Source organism: Mustela nivalis (assembly GCF_964662115.1).
Source record: "Mustela nivalis genome assembly, chromosome: 1".
Lineage (NCBI taxonomy): Eukaryota > Metazoa > Chordata > Mammalia > Carnivora > Mustelidae > Mustela > Mustela nivalis.
In genome coordinates this window covers 203,041,395-203,060,249 of record NC_139020.1, presented here as the reverse complement: position 1 = coordinate 203,060,249, position 18,855 = coordinate 203,041,395, and the positions used below count along the sequence as shown (strand labels likewise).

The following is an 18,855-nucleotide window of genomic DNA, read 5'->3' as shown; positions in this document are numbered from 1 at the left end:
CACTGGGAGAGGACTGAGGGGGAGTTGGGCAGCATGCCCCAAGAACGGAGAGCAGAGAAGGAATGAGAGGTGAGCCAGGGCCCTCTTCGCTAATAGGGACAGCAGATGCCATTGTCTTTCTCTTTGTCTTACGACTGACCTGGATTTCTGCAGGAATCATCCCTCGTCTCAGAACAAACTGTTGCTTTTCTTCCGAGATTAGAGGTATTAGATCTCTTCTCGAGTGCTCCTTTGGCAGGGGCCCCAGATCGGTGCGGCTCCTGAAGGCACATTATCTTCTCCCGTTTGCCCTCGTGGCCGCAGATGCTGGCCGCTCCTCGAGCACAGACTGCCTAACTTTTGCTCTTCGTGTGTCCTCTGCTTGTTCCCCAACCAAGACATCGCTGCTGTAACTCCGTGGGAGGAAACAGCACGTTCTGGGGCCACCCGACCCCGTCTGGGCACTGCCCTCCCCCACTGGTCCCCATCCACCAGGCCTTTGTGTGCCCAGCGTCCCCATCCAACTGTGCCAGGCAGCCCCTGCTCGGCCTCCCTGCAGAGCAAGACAGGCCCTTCTCTCTGCCCTCATCCGGGACGGACAGAGTCGCAGAACAAAGGGCTCTGTCTGAGCACCACCGGGTCCCCGACGGGCCCTGTCACTTCACCTCTTTTCACTTTGGCCCAGAAAGGGCTTCGGAGATTAGACATGTCTCAGAAACACAGCCGATGAGCCTGGCTTCTACTCATTTCCTCGTCGAGACTTTCCTGCGCCCCTGCCCGATGATAAATAAAGTAGTGATTCAAAGGCTCGGCCTGTGGGTTAGTCGGAGCAGTGAATAAGCTGTCCGGGTCTGACTCACTCGTTCATAACCCAGCTCTGCCCTGCTCCACGGGATTGTTATGTGTAAGAGGGGACCCCGCCACGCGCACTGCAGTACTGTCACTGCTGAGTGTATGAGCCTTCCAGGGCCACTGGGACAAAGAAGCACTGACCCTGCAGCTTAAACATCAGGAATTTATTGTCTCGTGAATCTGGAGGCCAGAAGTCCAAGATCAAGGTGTTGGCAGGGTTGGTTTTCTCTGAGAGGAGCTTCTGTTGCAAGGTCTCCCTCCTTAGCGTGTAGTTGACCGTCTTCTCCCTGTGTCCCCAGACTGTCCTCCTTCTGGGCGTGCCTGTGTCCGCATCTTCTCTTGTCAGGACACTAGTCCTATCGGATCGGGCAAACCCTAATAACCTCATTTTAACTGAATCACCTCTTTAAAGATCCTGTCTCCAAATACAGTCACATTCTGGGCTGCAGGGCAGTAGGACTTCAACATAATGAATGGGGGAGTGGGGGTATGTTGGGACCCACTTCAGCCCCTCATACTGGGTAAGGGACAAATTGCATTCTTACTGAGTGAAGAAGGTTTAGATAAATAATTGCACCGATAGAGTTCATTTTGTTTAGTCTTACTCTTCTAAAATAAACATCTTAAGGGTGGTGAGCAAGTTGGCCACATCAACTTTGGAAATGTCCCATTAGGAACCTTCCAGATCCCACACATGTTCTTACAGTTGGGATGACGATAGAGAGGCAAGGACCCTGCTCAGAGGGAGCAGGTCTCGTGTGACATTACAAGGGATGTATTTAGAGCCAGGCCTGGGAGACTGTGTGTGCCTGCCTGGGGGCTGGCTAAGGTTTATAATTAGGCGTGCGGAGGTCTCTGTCCTCAGTGTTGCCATGGTCACGGGAGGGGATCTAAAAGCGACTCTGTGAATGAACCAAAATGACTTTGGGACCAGCTGCTGCCATAGGTGATTGAACAAAAGAAGTTTCTGGAAGGTCTGAAATATCATTCAGCAGAAAGTGTTAATGAGGCAGGTGCAGAGCTGGCTTTCAGGGATACCGCGAGAAAAGAATGGCCCTTGCCTCTCTGCCCCGAGTGCACATGTCAGGAGTCATGCCTGCGGAGAGGCACCCAACACCAAGTGAGCTTGTGACCCACACAGGGCTTGTTGGGGGAGGAAGAGGGCCACATGAGAGCTCCCCCGATAAGTCCCAGCCAAGGTCCTTTCCCTCAGAGGCTGGCGCCCCTGCCTCCCCACAGGAGAAGTCAGACCAGTGCATCTGTGACAGGCTCACTGGGGCTTTACCCCAAATCTACCCCCTCATCTCCCTGAGCATCTCCATCCTGTCCTGGGATGGGCGGAACAGAGGGAGCCGAGGGCGAGATTGGAGATGGCGCTTCTCAGGTCTCCAGGATGCCCCTGGGACTTTCATTTCCTGGCAAGCAGGGTCTCTGGCCCTTGCTAGCGAAGATCACCGGCTCCTCGGCTGTCATGTGGAGATGCTGGTTATCAGGCACTAGTGAGAAAAGAGGGGGGCACAAGAAAGTGCCAGAGCCAAGCCCTGCCCACAGACCCTCAAAAAGCCAGTCTCTCCCCTCAGTGGTCCCATAGGAGTCTACCTGCTGGCTTAGCAGGGAGTGGAGATGAAGATGGGGAAGCTGGGGGGGGGGGGGGCCTGCCGGGGAGAGAAAGGAGCCTCAACTGGGGCAGGTGTCTCTAGGCCTAGGCAGCTGGGGTGGTCCAGCCCCGAGGGTGGCCCACTCTCTTGCTCCCTCATTCTCAATATTGTGCAATCAGGTGAACTCAGGCTTGGAATCTTCCGATGTCTCCTGGGCATTGGTGAGGCCTGGGGCTGGGTCATTGTCTGGGGTGGAGATTGTCCTGTGTGTCGTAGTGTGTTGAATGGGCATCCCGGGTCTCGGGTGTCCCCGGTCTTGGGCATCCCTGGTGTCCACCTAGCAGCGGCCCTCCCGCCCCTGACTCGTGAGAAGCAAAAATGTCTCCGGGTATCGCTAAGTGTCCCCTTAGAGAAAAGCCAACCCCAGATTGACTGTTTTAGGGGTTCTATGAGACCTAAGAGCCTTTGTGTTCTATAATTCTGTTACCTCGTTGAGGTCCGAGGATGCCACACACAGGTCAATGCACCGAGTAGGGAGGGAGAGAGGTTGTAACTCACAGATACTGGGACAGATCACCTGGTTTGTACCATTTAACTCATCGGAACTTTTATCCTGATGTGTACATGAGCTAGGGACCTAAATCTTTTTTTTTTCCCCCAAATAATTAACATAGTATTAATCAGTCTCAGCACTGTTGGTATCTAGGGCCAAATCATTTTCTGGATTGGGGGGGTCTGTTCTCTGGGATAGGTACTGAGCAGTGTCCCTGGTCTGTACCCACTCCTGCAGCCCCACCCCAGGAAAGCTCCCCTTCCCCTAGTCGGAACAATCAGAACTGTCCCTAGTCATTGCTAGATGTCTCCTGGGGCCACAGTCAGCCTGGGAGAGAGAGCCCGTCTGAAAGAATGTTGAGGCTCTAGAAAGAATGCTAAGCTCTAGGGCAAGAAGAGCCGCTGAGACACCATGTGTCAAGCCTGTGGCTGGCCCGCAGGGACCCTTTTACCCCTTGCCTTTGTGATGATTGTGGATAGGCTAGGAGGGGAACCAGTTGGTGGCCGTCACCAAAGATGTTGACAAGGCAGAACCCTGGGATGTGGGCTGCCTGGGAGAGCTTACTGGGTGGAAAAGTGGAACCAGATCATTGTGGCCAGAGGTTAGGTGGCGTGGCCAGAGGTTAGGCTGCGCGGCCAGGAAGGATCCCGGCCCAGGTGAAGACCATGAGGCCCAGGGACACAGGTGGAGGAGAGGAGGCGACCCTGGGGGCCCGAGGACCCCACATTGCAGCCACAAGTGTTGGGGGGACAGAGTGGGGCCGGTGACGCAGGCAGTTCCACGGAAACAAGAAAATGAGGATGGGCTCGAGGGTCTCGTTGGCAGGACAGAGGGGTAACTAAGATTCCCTTCTGAGAGGGGAATATTCTGGAGTGGGTGTGGTGGTGACGGCCTGCGTCTCTGCATCTCTGAACACAACGCACGCTGCTGCCCCGCGCCCTGCGAACACTTGAGGTATGTGGTATGTGGATTCCCCCTCAGTAAGTCGTCTTAGAAGGAAGGAAGAGTCTTATCAGACCAAGACGCCATTTTGAAGTTAAAGCCAGTGGGCCCCGGGGCCTCTGGGGAGGGGTGAGGCAAAGGGGATGTTGTGGAAGAAACCAGAACCAAGGAGGGGGGGCCCCCAGTGGGAGGCACCGTGGATTTTGAGGTCATAACAGCTCAGAGAGTCTGCAGTCTGCAGAGAGCTCAGGAACAGCCAAGCAAACAGTTGCTTTGCTCCAGGTTCCAGGAATGAGGCAGCCAGTGAAGCATGACTTGCTCCCCAAGTCCCCAGGACACTTGTCTTCCGGGTGGGGGGGGTCCCGTGGACCCGAGTGGCTGACCGTGCTGGGCATTTTGGCCGAGGAGTGAGCCCACTCTGTCCCTTGCAACCAGGCTGGCACAGAAGCCCCCTTGGAGCCCTGCCTGAGGTCCATGAAGATCCAGAACACCTTTATAAGCAGAGCGGGGCTCCGTGGGCCCCTTTCCCTTATTTTTCCTGAGCCAGGGTCTCAAGCAGAGCTTTTGGGTGTGGTCACCGTGGCCCCCCACAGGAGGTTCTCAAGGTGGCTTTTCACCTGGGCATGACAACAGGTGGATTGTGGGATTTGGAGAGGGGTTCCTAAAGGGGCCTCTTCTGCCTTTCTAAACCCTCTTCCCTGGGAGACTTCTGAGACTCCATTTAGGGAGCCCACTGGTCACCAGGGAAGGACCTGAGGCATGAGTCCCAAGACTTCGCAAATCTGCCTTCCTTGTGTAACCAGAGCCATCCTGTGTCCCACTGCCCTGGCCACCATCAATCCTCTCCCTCCCTGTCCCAGGCCCCTGCTAGAGTCGGGGACCAACAGCACCCCCCCCCCATGGCCCACCTGCCCCATACAGCCTGGTTGACCCCTTCCAGATGTCAGTCTCGTCCCTATTCTCAATGCCTCCAGCCAGCCAGGCTCCCATCAGACTTGCCTGAAAATTGAAACTCTGTCCCACGTTCATAAGGCCCTGTGGGATCTGACCTTCCTGACCTCGGGCCCTCCCCCTCCAGCCTCGGCCTTCCTGGCCACACTGGACCCCTTGTTCTGAGGCCAGCTCCAGCTGCCCCTGCCCTTGGCGCTCGCCGCCCTAGGCTCAGCCGCCCTCCCCAAGAGCTCAGTCCGTCCGCCCCTTCTCAACTGCACTGGCCTCAGCAACTGTCCTCTCTGGGCGCTTCCTTGCCTCCTGGTTCATCCAGAATGCCCACCCTGCCCTGGTCAATTTCCGTCTCCATGGCGGCGCTTCTGATGTCTGGGGTGGGAGGGGCTTTTGTTTGTAGGGGGGCCATCCTGTATGTTGTAGGGTATAGAGCAGCAGCCCGGCCTCCTCCCTCTAGCAGTACCTCCCTATTCCCCCAGCAGCGACAATCAGAATGTCTCCAGCCTCTAGCCAGAGGCAGGTGTCCGCCTGGGCCGCACAGACTTGCCCTCGGGCGATAATCACTGGTTGAAGGCTACACCAGATTTTTCCTTTACCCCAGTGCTCTCGCTGTTGCAAGTGCCCCTCTGCTCACGGGTTGGTTTGTTGTCAAGTTCCCTAAAAGCCAGGCCCCTTCGACTTCCTTCACTTCCACGTAGTCACACCCCCAGGCCGAGCACAGGGCCTGCGCTGGAGCAACATTCATCGATAGAATGATATGGAATGTATGAAAGATGATAGCCTTTTCCGTTTCAGAGGGGGCCCGGGAGGTAGTCACAGACCCCAGGGAGAAAGCTGTCTGAGTGGAACATGCCACCCCCAGCACCCTCCTGAGGGAGGGGCTGTTTCCAGGGCCCAGACCCGTTGGGCAAGACTGGAAGGTTTGGAGGGGAGGACTTAGGGAAGCAAGGGACTGTCATGCCCTCAAGAGTGTTGGATGGGCTTCTCCGGGATGCGCAGACTAAAGCAGAAGAAAGACAGTGGTCCCTCCCAATGAGAGACTTGCCCAGAGCATCTGATACCTTCTGCTCTGGACACTTGGATCCGTGTCCTGGGGCTGCCACAAATCGGAGCCGCAAACCCAGTGGTTTAAACAATAGAAAGTGATTCTCTCAAAGTTCTGGAGGCCATAAGTCCAGAATCAAAGCATCAGTGCGGTCCTCTCCCTCCAAAGGATCCAGAGGTAGGGCCAGGGATGGGAGAGGATTCTTCCTTGCCTCCTCCAGCTGCTGGAGGCTCCAGGCGTTTCTTGGCGTGTGGCCATATCACTCCAGTGTAGACCTCCCATTGCCCTCCAGCTCTGAGCTGCCGCCCCTGAGAAGTAGTGCGTGAGTCCGACACCGGAGGAGTGGGTGGCTGTTCTTCAGTGCGTCCGTCTTTACCATCTTGCATCTCACACGATTGTTTCTTCTCCAAAAGTCTCCCCAGACTCAAGGAAGTGTGCGTTGGAAAGTAGAAACGCGCAGAATTCTAAGTGCTTCCTACATGATTCTGCTATAATGCTGGCCTTCTCCTTTTAGCTTGAGAATGATTTCATCTGATAAACATGTGGCTTCAAATTATGGCCTTATATAAACCAAGCAGCTACGCTACTCTTTCTGGAGGCCCCCATCTGCCTTATTTTCCAGTGAATTCTGAATTATTTGCCAGGCCGACAGGCAGAACCTTGCATGTGTTTGAGCACCGGCCCCTGGCCAGGCCCCTCGAGAACAGCTCGTTCACGCCTGCCCCCTCACCCCCAGGGCCTAATTTCTGGTTGTGTGGTTCCCTCCCACTGCACAACCCCCACCGGCTTTGCCTGCCTTTCCCTTCTCCAAGAACATATAAGAGAAAGGTCCTGAATTTTTCAAAGGGCAGAAAGTATGCAAGTGTGGTGTTTGCAAAGCCTTTTACTTTTCCAGGGTTTAGGTTTTTCAGCAGGAATTTCTCTGGCTGTGGCAAAAGCACATGGAATTAGTGTTAGTAACATTGAATGGATTCGCACTTGATAGATGCAACCCCTGCCTCTGTCTAGATGTGGAACAGTTCCTTCCCCTCAAAAGGAAACTCCGTCCGCACAAGCAGTCACTCCCTTCCTTCCCTCAGCCCCCCACAACCTCTCATCTGCTTTCTGTCTCTTTGCATTTGCCTGTTCTGGATGTTTCACATAAATGGAGTCCTACACGATGGGGCCTTCTGCATCTGGCTTCTCTCACTCACCCCCGTGTTTTCAAGGTCCACCCATGGCCAAGCTTGTGTTAGTCGGGGCTTTGTTCCTTTTTTACGGCTGAGTAATATTCCACTGTCTCGGCCACATTTGATTCATCCACTTGTCCTCCGACAGGCATTTTGTTTCCGCCTCTTGGCTCTTTCCATGGGCAGCTTTATAGTCTGCCAGCCTGGCCTCTGTTGGGTGACGAGGACACAGGTCACCCATGCCCGTCTGGGTAGACTGGTCCCATCTGTCTGGAGATGGGTTTTGCTTCCCCTTCACACACCATGACTGCTTTGGTGAGCATCTGCTGCAGGGTGGAATGGTATTATGGTTCAGAGGGAAGATGAAGACATGGGTTTGCGGGACCCGCTGCCCCCAGTACGGCTGCAGCCTGTGGTCACCACTTGGCCAAGCTGCCCCGGTGCCCCCACATCCCATCCCCCTGTCCCCCTCAGTCCAGGGACCTGCCACCCCCAGTTCCAGACCTCCTTCCTTGCGTTCTGGGCACAGTCTGGGGATTCTTGGGGCACAGGTTTCACATCCACTTGTGACCAGGACCTTGAAGCCACAGCGTGACTCACTTCCAGGTCTCAGGCTCCGCTGAGACTCAGTGATGGAAGGCGGGGCTTGGAAACCAGAGAAAACAGCGTAGTCCCTCCAAGAGAGATGTCATTGTTTGAGAATGTCCCCTGAAGCTGTGATAATCAGAACATCATGGCACCGTGCAGGCATCAGCAGCCCAGAAGCAGACCCCCATGTGTAAAATAACTTAATATACTGAATTTAACAAACCGAGGAATCTCCCTGATCAGGGGAGAGGATTCTTTATTGAAGGAGATCACTTGGATCCCCCATTTCACCTCCCACACGATCCTGGGTTGACTCCTGTCTCCCCCAAACTCCTGTGTACCTGAAACCTCAGAATGTGACCTTGATGAGAAATAAGATCTTCGCAGGTATGATAAGTGAAAGGTCTCAAGATGAACTCATCCTGAATCCAGTAGGTGGTGTCTCTATGAGAAGAGAAGACACGAGGGCGCCTGGGCAGCTCAGTCGGTTAAGCGTCTGCCTTTGGCTCAGGTCATGATCCCAGGGTCCTGGGATCGAGTCCTGCATCGGGTTCCCTGCTCAGCGGGGAGTCCGCTTCCCCCTCCCTCTACTCCTCCCCCTACCCCTCCCCACTGCTTATGTGCGGGCTCTCTCACTCTCTCTCTCAAATAAATAAATGAGTTATTTAAATAAAAAAGATACAGAAACAAAAGACACCACGTGGTGATGGATGAAGAGGTCAGAATGATACATTTATAAGCCAAGGAACCGCTGAGGGTTGCCAGCAGCTACTAGAAACTAGGGGAAGCATGGGACGGATTCTCCCTCTGAGCCTCCAGAAGAGCCAGCCCTGCCTGCCAACACCTTGATTTTGGACTCCTCCAGAAATGTGAGACAAGAAATTTCTGTTGTAGTAAGCCACCTAATTTGTAGTACTTAATTGCAGCAGCCCTAGGAAACTCCTACACCACCAGAATACTTTCCAGTTGGATCAGAGCCTAAAGGTAAAGAATAAATCCAGGGAAGGAGGGGGATGCGAACCAAAAATATTAGTTTTGTGTTCATCACCTGAGAGAGGAGTAGGCAGCAGACATGAAAGAAATCACCCACAGATCTGACTGCCTGGAAAATCCTTATTTGTATCCAAAAATACCCTAAGTAAAAGCAAATTGCCCTTGACCCTGGCAAACCGTTAATACCCTTCCTATACAAAGAGCTGTTCCAAAACAGTTAGCAGGGAAAAGTGGGCAAAGGACACGAACAACTTAACAGAAACAGAAAAATAGTTGCTCAGCGCACACAGTTTTCTTAAAAGCCTCACCTGACAGTCGAAGGAACATCAATGACAGGATGCTCTTTTGTGCCCACGGATGGCTGGGGGTTGAGAAAATATTGACACTCGGTGCCAGCGAGGAAGCGAGGCAGGCATGTTTATACCACTCCAGGCAGACCTGTCCCTTGGGTGGGTCTCTCGGGAAGTCACTTTGGCAGAATGGATTGTGATGGCGGGGAGGGGGCGTCTCGGTCAAAATGCAGAGGGGATCAGATCAGCCCAGTGTTGTAGGGGGAATGATGCCACCTGCGGAGCGAGGGAACTCTGTGCTGCCCTAAGATTTTGCATTGAGAGCAGAGTTGACCTGGGACTGGTGGGGGGTGGGGCTCGGAGGGCGTTCTGACCTGAGGGGACAAGAGTAGCACTCAGGGGAGGCAGCCAGGTGGGGTGGGGCCCCCCATCTGAGGTGTGGATGAGGGAAAGAGAGGGCAGGGGACCTGGGAGTGGAGGGGTGGGCAGCCCTCCAGGCCTGTGGTGAAGGCCTGGTGGGTATCTTATTGGGACACAGCCCAGGTGAGGAGAACCAGGCTTTCTGCTGTGGGTCAGAGGCTTTGGACAGCTTCTCCCTAGTGGGCCTGGAGAAGCCTGCAGGGTCTGATCTTTGAGCCTGGGCCTGGTTGGGTAGAAAGGGGCTCTGTGCCAGGCCGGGCACATCTAGACCGGTGTCCCCAGGGGCTCCCCTGCAGCAGCCTGGAGGATAGAGGCAGGACGTTCTACCTGGGGGCCCTCCTGATTGGCTGGGGAGAAGAGGGGGCAGCTCTGGGGACACGGTGACAGTAGTCAGGATGTGGTCAGGGAGGATGTGGGAGGGGGAGCAGGGAACAAGCCTTCGGGGTGTTTAGGGGTGGGAAAGGTGGCCCATGGCAGGCTGGAAGTGGAGCGTGGCCCCGGGGAGTGTGCAGCAGAGTGGATAGGCCCCAGGGACAGAGTCTGGGTTGTTTGGGGTGGGGGTGGGGGTCCCTGCCCTGGAGCAGAACCAGGAGAGGCGGTGGCTGGCAGATGTGCTGGTGGGAGCATGGTGGCATCTTTGGGGAGAGGCACAGTGGTATTTGTAGCGGGAGGGAATGCTGGGTTGAGGGGCAGGAGGGGGTGGGAAGGCCTGGCTCCAAGTCATGTGGAAGGGAGGAGTGAACCAGGCTTTACCCTGGGCAGGGAAGAGGGTTTATTAGTGTCTTTGGTTTTAAGGCACGGGAACTGTTTTGAGGGGGAGGATCGTCCTTTAGATGAACCATTCTGGAAGAGGGGAAAGGAGAGTGTGGGGGCTCCCTGGGGAGAAGGGCCCCCGTGAGGCCAGGCTGGATGGGGAGGGCCCCAAGACAGGTCTGAGGCAGAGGAATTTCCCAGGATACAGACGTGATAGACATGGTGGGCCCTGTGGGGACTCCTGCAGGGGACCCCAGATGCTGTCTATCCTGCCTACCCCTACTCTTCGGTTGTAGCCCTCCTTGCAGTCCTGGTAGTCATCAGCCCCCCTGAGCAGGTCTTATCTTCTTCCTCCTGGCCTGGGGGGTGGGGCAGGCACCCGCCGGTCCTGTGACTGCCCGCCTGGCCCCCAGTCTCTGAGCACGGGGCTGTCTTCTGCTCCCTACACCAAGGGGCCCAGAGCCGCAAACATCCCCTGTGGGGCTCCGAGGGGATCTGATGACTGACTGACCCTGGAGGATGGGGCTGGGGCTGAATCTAGCTGGGCACGTCGAACTTGACCAGGCCCTCGCCAGGGCGGGTCGGGGAGGTCTCTGAAGCAGGAACAAGATTGGATCGGAGGCTCTGATAGCTCCTCACTCAGGCCAAACAGGCACGTCTGTGCGACCCTCCCACTACCCGCATTCCCGACCTTGGACGTGAGACAGCCTAGAGCCCGGAGTCAGTGAGCCAGATGTGGCCTCCAGCAGCTGTGGTGCCCATCAGCCGTGTCTCCACAAGTGCAAGTCACAGACGGGGCGGGCTCTGCCTGCAGCCCGGGCTCTGTGCACGTGTATGTGTGTGCATGTGTGTCCCTGTGTGTATCCGCATGCACGTGTGTGGAGGTGTTCACATGAAAATGCGTGCGCCCGTCTGGGCTTTGGTGTGTGTGCGCATGAGTTTGGGTGTATCCGTGCAAAAAGGCATACATGTCCACGTGTGTCTGCATCTGCACAAGTCGTGTGTTCGTGAGCATGCGCATGGCCGTGGTAAAGGTGCATGTCCACGGTTCGGGCCCCTGCATTTCTCACCTGGCTCAGAAGCAGCATCTACTGTCCGCCTTCCACAGCTGTGCAGTGCTGCCCTCGAAGGTTCTGTGATCAGCACTAGTTAGGTCAGGGGACAGCCAGGCAGACAGCTCCCGCCTGTCACCTTTGAACACCTGACATGGGTTTCTGGCAGTCCCCGTGCCGCGGCATCCCAAGAGCTCATTGATGGGGCTCAGGGGTTGGGCATTTTGGAAAGAGAGCAAGCAGTTTTTATAAGAGGCTCCCCTGGGGGACTGGGTTCTTCCATAATCCCCGTAATTTTTAAAAAGAGGTGTTTTTTTTGTTTTTTTTTGTTTTTTTTTTTTATTTGGCAGAGAGAGTGAGCACAGGCAGACAAAGAATGGCAGGCAGAGTCAGAGGGAGAAGCAGACTCCCTGCTGAGCAAAGAGCCGATGTGGGACTCGATCCCAGGACGCTGGGATCATGACCTAAGCTAAAAGCAGCCGCTTAACCAACTGAGCCACCCAGGTGTCCCTAAAAAGAGCTTTCTTAACCATAACTGATACGCTGTAAACTAATTGTACTTCTTTAAAGTGTGCAATTTGGCGAATCGTGGCGCATGCAAACACTCGTGAGCCCACCGCCGCACCCGAGATGGTGAAGGCATTCGTCACCCAACAAGTCTCCGTGGGCTCCTTTGTCATCCCAGCCTGCCCAGTCCCCAAGCAGCCACTGATGGACTTTCTGTCTCTATACGCTGCATTTTCTAGAATTCTACATACGGGGAATCATACTTTTAAAACTTTATTGAGGTTGAGGCTGCCTGGCTGGCTCAGTCGGAAGAGCGTGACTCTTGATCTTAGGGTCGCGAGTTGGAGTCCCATGTTGGGCGCAGACATTACTTAATAATAAATAAACTTGGAAAAAAAAACTTACTGAGGTGAAATTCACATAGCATAGGATTCATCATTTTAAAGTGTTCGATTCAGTGGTGTTTTGTACGTTGTTGGTGTTGTGCAACCTCCGTTGTCTAGGTCCAGAACAATTTTATCCCCTACAAGGAACCCCTGTCCCCATTAGCAGTCACTTCGTATTCCCTCCACCTCCGCCCTCCAGCCCTTGGCAACCACCCATCTGCTTTCTGTCTGAATGGATTTGCCTATTCTGAACGTTTTGTTTAAATGGGATCCTACCCTGTGTGGCCTTTTGTGTCTGGCTGCTTTCACTCAACACGATGTTTTCGAGGTCCGTCCAAATGGTAGTGGGTATCGGAGCTTCATTCCTTTTTATGGCTGCGTAATATTCCTTTGTGTGGAGGGACCAGGGTCTGTTCATTCATCAGCTGGTAGACACTTGGATTGTTTCCACCTATTTGCAGTCCTCTTAGGTGTATACCTAGGAGCAGTACTGTTGGGTCTGTACGTTTTGTTTTTTGTTTTTTTGTTGTCCTTTTCCCACTTAGCATGCAGATTCTGAAGTTGTTCCGTGTGGTTCCGTGCTATTGCAAGGATCAGAGGTTGGTCCCTTCTCCTACTTGAGTATTGTCCCATTGTGTGGCCTGTGTGTTCCTCCATTCGTGGGCCAACACCCATTTGAGTTGTTTCCGGTGTGGAGCTCTTAGAAACAATGCCACAAATACCATTCGTTTACAGTCCCTGTAGGGACATCGTCTTTATTTCTCTTGAGTAACTCCTAGGAGAGGAACTGCTGGGTCACATCTAGTTGTATAACCAACTTCTAAAGAAATTGCCTAAATTATATCCAAAGTAGATGAACCACGTAATCTAAGTAATCTAATATAGCATGTCTGCCTTATCCTGTGTCTGTTTGAAGGCATTTAGCAACGTTTGTATCTGTCAATCTGCTAATCTGGCTTAAATGCAACAACCCTAAGGAAATGCTCAGAGGTGTGTGTAAGGATGCGTGCCCAAGAAATCAAAACCAGCTGCCCACTGGTAGCAGAAGAATCCCATGCCTCACGATTTGTGTGTACAGTGACATGCCAAGAAAGCATTAAAAATATGTTTCGGTATGTTTTATGACATGGGTGTGTACCAATGCATCACATAGAGAACAATCCGAGTTTTGTTAACAGGTAGGTAACATCTGTTAAACTGGAAGAAAACACATCAAAATTTCTTAATTTAGGAAAAAATTTTAAAAAGTAGATATTCAAAAAAATAAAAAAATAAATATTCCCACCTCCCCTGACCTTCTAGCCTATTCCCACTGCCTACAGCTGGCCACGGGCTCTCTCACAACAGCTTCATTATGGGTAGTTTTGTTCAGCCTCCCCCTCCCCCACCCTCCAAACGCTGCTGCGGGACTTGGTTTCCCAGAATCCGAAGCATCTCAGCCTCCAGTCGCCCCTCACGCTCCTCTGCTGAGTCATGCTTCTGTTGGGGGTCCAAGGCCGCCAACTTCCTTTTTCTGTAAAGGACTGGAAAATAGGTACATTTGGCTTTCAAGGCCTTAAGCTTACACAGCCTTGTCAAAACTGTTTAGCCCTGCTGTTATAATAAAGGCAACCAGAGATGATATGTAAATGAATGGGCTACATTTCCAATAAAACTATCCACAGAAACAAGGAGTGGGCCTTCCATACCCTCTTCCCTCCTTTCACCTCCCTGTTGAACGAACTCCTCTTCATCCTTCAGAACCCCTCTTAGATGTTGCCACTCTCCTAAAGCCTTCTCTGGCTCTCAAGAGTTGTAACTTCTCGTTTGCGTGGTTGACACACTCTCACATTTGCATACCAGCCGCTTCCGCTGGGCTTTGAACCAAGGTCTGGTTCATCTTTGTATCCTCAGCTGCGCCTTAGGTGGCCCACACTGAGCCCACACAGGACCCACACTGCATTTGTGTCTCTGACTCCAAAACACAAAATGGACTGTTGGAAACATTGGCTGCATTTTCTTTTTCCTGCAATGTCTTAAGAAGCAAATGCATTTTTTTAAAGATTTTATTTATTTATTTGAGAGAGAGACAGTGAGAGAAAGCATGAGAGGGGAGAGATCAGAGGACAAAGCAGACTCCCCTTAGAGCTGGGAGCCCGAGGTGGGACTCGATCCCGGGACTCCGGGACCATGACCTGAGCCGAAGGCAGTTGCCCAACCAACTGAGCCACCCAGGCACCTGCAAATGCATTTTTTAAAAATAAAGTTTTATGTCAGAGTCATTTTAGATCTACAAAAAGTTGTAAAGACTGCACAGAGTCCCCGATACCCCTCCCCTAGCTTCCCCAAATCTTAGATGATCTTATAAACACCTTACACGATCAGGGCATATTTGTCCGACTAAGAGAGGCACATTGGTTTGCTGCTCTTCACCAGCCCCCTGATGTTATGTGGCTGTCACCGGTTCTTCCCATTCATGTCCTCTTTCTGGTTGAGGACCCCATCCAGGGAACCCCATTGGATTAAATTGTCATACCTCTCTATTCTCCTCCTGTGTGGATGCTAACTCAGTCTTTCTGTGTTGCTTAAGACCTTGGCAGTCTTGGGGAAGACTGGCCAGGTGTCCAGCAGGATGCCCTTGATGTGGGTCTGTCTGATGGTCTTGTCACAATTAGAACGAGGGCATGGGTTCTAGAAGCAAATGCACTCTGAGCAGTTCTCCCAAACCAGTTTTTGGGGGCTCTCCCTGATGAATCCCACCCCCCCCAGTTGATGGAGTTTCAGAATCCCTGAGTTTCGGGGCGGGTTCAGTCTTGCTCAACCCAGCATGCCTCCTGCTGCCCCGTATGTGTGTTGGGGACAAAACCAAGGCCCACGGGGGAGCTTGAGGAGCTTCTGGGGGAGGTTTTGTCAGAGAGAAGAGGCCAGGAAGGATGTGGGCTGGGAAGGGCTTGACCAAGAGGTGGTCATGGCTATTAGACTTGAAAATCTAAGAGGCTGACCCTGGGGGGAGGGGGGCAAGAACAGGGGTTGGGATGGAGCAAACTCTAGGGGACGAGTCTGGTCTTTTGCGGAGAGGGGGGGTGGGAAGTGTCATGATGTCACTGTCCAAGAGTCACAAACCTTAGGCTGGGTCACATTTAGGGACAGACAGAGACTCTTGTGCTCTTTTTGCTTTTGGACAGAGTCCTGTCAGGGGCAAGGGTTGGGTGTCCCCCACCACCCCGCTCCACCACCACTCTGACCGTGCCACCCCCTCCCTTCCAGCTCCAGGACGCGCGCCCCGAGCCCGGGAGGCATGCTGAGGCCAGGCCGCCGGCAGGATGAGTGTGAACGAGGCAGGCAGCTCCGGCCGCGCGGGGCAGGCGGCCTACCACCTGCGCATCTACCCGCAGCTGGCCACCAGCGAGAGCCGGGCCTCGTGCCGCGTGACCGCCACCAAGGACAGCACCACTTCCGACGTCATCCAGGATGCCGTCGCCATCCTGCAGCTGGACGGCACCAAGTGCTACGTGCTGGTGGAGGTGAAGGAGACAGGTGGGGAGGAGTGGGTGCTGGATGCCAACGACTCGCCCGTGCACCGCGTGCTGCTGTGGCCCCGGCGGGCCCAGGACGAGCACCCGCAGGAGGACGGCTACTACTTCCTGCTGCAGGAGCGCAACGCGGACGGCACCATCAAGTACGTGCAAATGCAGCTGGTGGCCCAGGCCACAGCCACCCGGCGCCTGGTGGAGCGCGGCCTCCTGCCCCGGCAGCAGGCAGACTTTGACGATCTGTGCAACCTCCCCGAGCTGACAGAGGAGAACCTCCTGAAAAACCTCAGGCACCGCTTCCTGCAGCAGAAGATCTACACTTACGCGGGCAGCATCCTGGTAGCCGTGAACCCCTTCAAGTTCCTCCCCATCTACAACCCCAAGTACGTGAAGATGTATGAGAACCAGCAGCTGGGCAAGCTGGAACCGCACGTGTTCGCACTGGCCGACGTGGCCTACTATGCCATGCTCCGGAAGCAGGTCAACCAGTGCATCGTGATCTCGGGCGAGAGCGGCTCGGGCAAGACGCAGAGCACCAACTTCTTGATCCACTGCCTCACCGCGCTGAGCCAGAAGGGCTACGCCAGCGGTGTCGAGAGGACCATCCTGGGTGCCGGCCCCGTGCTAGAGGTGAGCCGGGCCGTTGGTGGGAGGGGCCGGCCCTCTGCCTTAGAAAGCCTGGGTTTTGTTCTTGTTCTGGTCCAGTGAGACCACCACCCTCGGGCAGATTGTTGATTATGCTTACTTTCGGTTTCCTAGAACCTGGGAGGCATGGAGGGCACTCAGCAAGCCATGTCGGGAGCACCAGGGCCGTGGGGTGACAGCTGGGCTAGGGGAAGTGTGGGGAGAGTCTCCGCTGTGGTTTTCACGGGAAGGAACAGGTCAGCTGGGGTCAGCAGGCTTAGGATTGGCTCGGTTGAATAATTCTAGGGATCTGAGAAACGGGGGCTATCCTGGTGGACTGGGACCTGGTCCTGGGGTGATCAGGGTAGGAGCTAGCGGCCCAGAGTGCCACAACCTAAGAAGAGACGTGGCAGTGGTGGATGGGCTCCGGAATGGCTTTTTTGCAGATGCAGAGCACAGCACACAATGGTTAGCTAGCTCTGGGAGGGGCAGTCCTTCTTCAAGGTCAGCCAGGTCCCCTGATCCAAAGTATCAGAATGTAGGGGGGGGAGGCCCCGATTAATACATGATTGATGCCTACGGGATAGTAGTCTATACTCCCGCTCCCAGAAAGAAAAGGGTGATGTGTCCAAACTGAGCGATTCACAGCTAGGTATAGTCGATGATGGAGCCCCTGGTACACAAGGCAGCCAGCAAGGCAGGATGCAGGCCTGGGGGCCAGGAGATAGTGACGCCGAGGGAGGGGGCCTCCTGGCATCACCATAAAGGCAGTGGGGGAGGAAGCACCCTCCATCACTAGACCCTCCGTCCAGTGTCCCCATTGTCCAGACTCAAGCCATGGGCAACACTGTGGCTGAGCCTTCTGGACGCAGGGGCGGTGGCAGTGACCACACAGCATCCCTCACTCTTGGGGTCTTGGGACCAGATGCATCCATGTCTCTTGCCTTTTCCCAAATGCCACAGAGTTGGATTCATCCTGGCCGTAGCCTTTTCAGACCAGCTTCTTTCCGTTAGTAACAGACATTCAAGGTTCCTTAGTGGCCCGAGAGAGCTCATGTCTTTGTATCGCTGAGTAGTGCCACATCATCTGGGTGTGCTGTAGTCTGTCCCTCCACAGGACCCTAGACTGTCCTTTTGGCGGAGGGGGGACCTACCCATCCCAAAGGGTTGGCCTCTGACCTGTGGCTGATCCCCCCGACCTCCTAAGTCGAAGGCTGACGCAGCCCCCTTGCTGCCATGCAGATTCACCGAAAGGCTGTCTGGGCTTTGCCTGCCGAATACATTTCAGTTCTTCTTCCTTTCGGATGATCGCTGAGATCATCAGCAAGAAATTAGTTGGGGTTGTGCAGTCTGACCCTGGACCAACACGTATAGCCAGCCGGTTTCTTCTGTATATACTTACAGTCGTTTTTTCATGCAAATGTTTTAAAAACTACGGAGTAATCAGCCACAAAGTGTGTTTTTCTCTTTAATGCTGTGTACCCTGCATGTCTTGCCTCCTTTGTTTTGATATTCTGTGTCTTCTGCAGATTACTCTGTGAGCATGTCTGCTGTGTACCAGGCACCGTTCTAGGCCCCTGGCTATGTGCTGGCCCAAACCTACACAAAGGGTCGCCCTAGTAATGAGGAGGCAGGCCGCAAAATAAGCAGTGGGCCTCATATGCCAGCCAGGTACTGATGAGAACAGCAGGCATGCCCAAGGAGGAAGGCATAAGGGAGGAGAGAGGTGACTCTGGGCGAGCTGGGCCCAGAAGGAGGTCATGTGAGCCCACGCAAAGGCTGGGAGGCCAGACTGTGCCTCGAGCTAGAATAAGGCAGGGGGCCTGCAGGGCATAAGATGGGGCCAGCGCAGAGTAAGCAAGGGGCAGAGCAGGAGGCAGTGGGGACAGGGAGGTGATAGGGAGGTGATGAGCAGATCGTTTGGGACCTTGTAAGCCACAGAGTGTGTGTGACTTGGGAGCTACGCAGGGTGTGTAGGGTGACCTGACTCCATCCCCACTCCAGAACTTGGCCTCAGCACCAGGCAGGGGCCCCGGCAGGTCAGAGATGAAATGGAGCAGGCCGTCGGTGATGTCAGCTGTGCAGGCACAAGAGGGCGGATCTGGCATTTACCAAATCAGGTGTTCCACCGAGGGGACCATTTACCCCTCACCGAACCGGGCAGGCGGGCGGCTGTGTCCCTGCTCCATGTGGACTCTGAGCCCAGAGGCCTCAACACAGTACGGTGAAGAGACAGGTTTGGCCCTGTGGTGCCATTTCCTTTCCTGGCCGAGGATAATGCAGGGTGGCGGGCTGAGATCCGATGGCTCCTGTAACGAATGGTCACAAACCGGGTGGCTTCGAACAACAGAAACCTCTTCTCTCCCAGAGAGGGATTCAAGGGAGTGTCCTGCCTGTCACCTCTTCCCGCTTCTAGAGGCTCTAACGTTCCTTGGTTCTTGGCCCCACCACTCTGCCCCCCCCCCCATTGCAGCCTCTGGCCACATGGCCTCCTCTGACAGTGACGTCAGGCATTGGATTTAGGGCCCGCCCTAACCCAGAATGACCTCATCCTAACTAGTTCCATCAGCAAAGACCCCATTTCCAAATAAGGCTCCATTCAGAGGGGTCCGGACATGGACATCGTTGGTGACAAGTCTGCCCACAG

The 18,855-nt window shown here is 54.4% G+C and overlaps 1 protein-coding gene across 25 annotated transcripts in view; it reads left to right on the top strand.

Annotated features, from left to right (window-relative positions):
- MYO9B (myosin IXB) overlaps positions 1–18,855 on the top strand; it is an 84,873-nt gene that overhangs the window by 3,259 nt on the left and 62,759 nt on the right. For all 25 annotated transcript variants that reach the window (XM_082707526.1, XM_082707536.1, XM_082707522.1 and 22 more), the window contains exon 2: positions 15,319–16,214. In XM_082707526.1, coding sequence (XP_082563652.1) covers positions 15,375–16,214 — 840 coding nt within the window. In that variant the 5' untranslated portion in view covers positions 15,319–15,374. The remainder of the gene's footprint in view (positions 1–15,318; positions 16,215–18,855) is intronic.